This window comes from Pundamilia nyererei, unplaced genomic scaffold (genome assembly GCF_000239375.1).
Source record: "Pundamilia nyererei isolate P.nyererei 1_Seehausen unplaced genomic scaffold, PunNye1.0 scaffold00107, whole genome shotgun sequence".
NCBI classification, from domain to species: Eukaryota; Metazoa; Chordata; class Actinopteri; order Cichliformes; family Cichlidae; genus Pundamilia; species Pundamilia nyererei.
Genome location: NW_005187508.1, coordinates 807,336 through 809,945, shown reverse-complemented (window position 1 = coordinate 809,945; position 2,610 = coordinate 807,336). Strand labels below are relative to the sequence as shown.

The 2,610-nt window shown below is 39.8% G+C and overlaps 1 protein-coding gene across 1 annotated transcript in view; it reads left to right on the top strand.

The window, feature by feature from the left end:
- The window catches only part of apbb2b (amyloid beta (A4) precursor protein-binding, family B, member 2b), a 51,067-nt gene that overhangs the window by 40,982 nt on the left and 7,475 nt on the right, over positions 1-2,610 (top strand). Inside the window, exons 13-14 of the mRNA XM_013912908.1 lie at positions 472-477; positions 1,345-1,459. Of these exons, the coding sequence (XP_013768362.1) occupies positions 472-477; positions 1,345-1,459 (121 nt within the window). The remainder of the gene's footprint in view (positions 1-471; positions 478-1,344; positions 1,460-2,610) is intronic.

Here is a 2,610-nt window from a genome sequence, read left to right as displayed (position 1 = left end):
TTTTTTTTTTAATTAATTTTTTTTAAAAATTAAAAAAGCTTAAAAAAAGCTTCTTTCGTTATGTCTTTTAAGGATATGCAAGCCTTCAGCAGGCTAACTGTTCACAACCTGACTTCTCCGTCACCCCGAGTCCCTCTCTTCATCCATTTTCTCTCTTTTCCTTTATATTCCATATATATTTTTTAGCTCAGAGTAACTCTGCATTTAAGATCACCTGCAGTGCTGCTGAGATCTGTGTGCATATATACGTGCATTTTACCGTACCGCCACTAAAACTCTGTTAGAGAAGGAGACGGCAGGAGAAGTGAATATGTCACTCAAGGTTAATTTTCTATGTGAAAGTGCATCTCTTCGCAACCTTTTGTCACCCGGCAATAACGCTCACTGGTGCGATGGATTTTTTTTCTCTCCCCCTTTTTTTTCCCTCCCACTAACCTGTCTTCCTTTCCTTCTTTGCTTCCTTGGATACAGAGAGAGGTAAACGCATTCCTTCCTTTTCAGTCTGCAATGCTCCTCCTGTAGAGTACCTCTACATCATTTTATTGTTTAATTTCCTCTCTCCGTCTCATTTTGTTTCATCTTGAAAGTGGCTCTTGATGTACTCTGTACCACTGCGTGCATGCATTCAGACATGGAGGAAATGAAGGTCACATCCCCTGTCCTTGTCTGTCTACAAGTATTTTTTTTTTTAAACTTTGTTTCTCACACACACACACACACACACACGTAAATAGGAATGTCTCGTGGAGAACGTCCCTGAGAATCTGCGTCCAGGAATCCTGTTAGCCCTCAGGCCTTGTTTGACTATTACATCTCATATTGAAACACAGCCTGAAGGGAGTTATTTACATTGGCTTATGTCTTTGTGTGTGTATGTGTGTGTGTGTGTGATGCTCTTTAATTTGCTGCAGCTACATTTCTTTTTAAAGTATCCTGTGTCTTCATCCCTCTCTCCATCCCATCTCTTTCCCTCCTCCTTTTTATTCTTCGTTCCTTCTGTTCAGCTGAGTTAAATTGTTTTCGGCTCCAGTGGGCCCAGGGGAAAGTTCTTTCCTGCTGTTACTCTATTCAACTCCCTCTTGCATCACGCTGCTCTATTGATCTTTGGGGTCCATTGTCGTCTCTGCGTGTGTGCGCATGTGTCCGTCCTATATTCATCCCACTACAAAAGGTCACTTCATCTCTCATTTGTCTCAAAGACCTGTCAGTCTCAAAAGTAGACACACACATTTTTGTTTTAAAATTTCTCCAAGTAGCACCAAACTCGTCCAGCAAACCTCATCTCCATTTGTGACTGTGTGTTTGTTTTTTTTGTAAAGCAACTCTGTGTTTTCCTCTTCTCAGGGACTTTGCATATGTGGCGAGGGATAAAAACACCAGGATCCTGAAATGTCATGTGTTCCGCTGTGACACACCAGCCAAAGCCATCGCCACCAGCCTGCACGAGATCTGCTCCCGGGTGAGTTGTTCAGGCCGGAGGAGGTTCCAGACACAGGGGGCTAACTTTGGCAGACGGATGTGATGAAGCTAGCCAAGTAGTTGGACAAATGTTTTCCCTCCCACTCAACATAAAGGCTCACGGAGAAGAAAATGTAGTGTTGATGGATTTTAATTTTTTTATTATGTTTTTAAAAGCACAAAATTATTCAGCACGCAAGCTCATCTTAAAACCCATAAAGCAAAAAAATTAATCTGTAGTCATGGTGCTGGAGAAATGCTGCAGTGCTTTATCTTATTTAACATCCATCACACAGTCAAAGCACACTCCCAAACACAGTTACCAGCGAGCTTTCTCTGCTGTGTTTGATGAATACAGGTGAATTCAAACAGGGCTGAAAGGACAGTATTCAGACTGCGTGTTTGTTGTCTGCTTTGAACGTTTAGTTAATGGACTGTCCTCATTAAAAGGCGAACTTTATATTCAGCGTCTGAAAAGACCTTCGAATGATTTCTTCATTTATATGCAGTCGAGATGAAAATATTTTATTTTTCAGAAGGTTTAACTAATGCTCGCCTCTGAAGTGTTTTTAGCTGAAAATGTAGAGGAGCCATTCCTCCCCCTCCATATTCATCACACCCGATCTAACAACATCTAACAACAACATTTTATTTTCCCCCTAGTCGGTCTGTTTTATAGAAAACTGATAAGAAAAGAAGAATTGGTTGCTAATAAAGATTTATTTTGATTGAAGTCTTTAATCCAGGGTTCGTACGGGTGCTTGAAATCCTTGAATACGCTTGAATTGTAATATTGTCCTTTCAAGGTTTGAAAAGTGCTTGAATGTCAGATGTGGTGCTTGAAACTGTAGTAACTCTAAGTTACTGTGACTCAAACATAGAAAAATTGGATCTTTCATTTTCCTCACCTAATTTATTTAAAAGTATTTTATAGCATATAACACCTTTTTAAAAAAATAGTTCAGTTCACATTTAATTCCAGAAAATCATAAATCAAAAGATGGATCTTACCTTACCTTTCATGGTGAGGTAACTGCTCTTTTAACTGTTTGGTGTCTTTGCTTTGTTTGGTGGTTGCAGAAATGGTTTACATGAGCTTTTAGCTGAGATTGAGAGGTTCCTGTGGACACTACTGATGTCAGCACTTATATT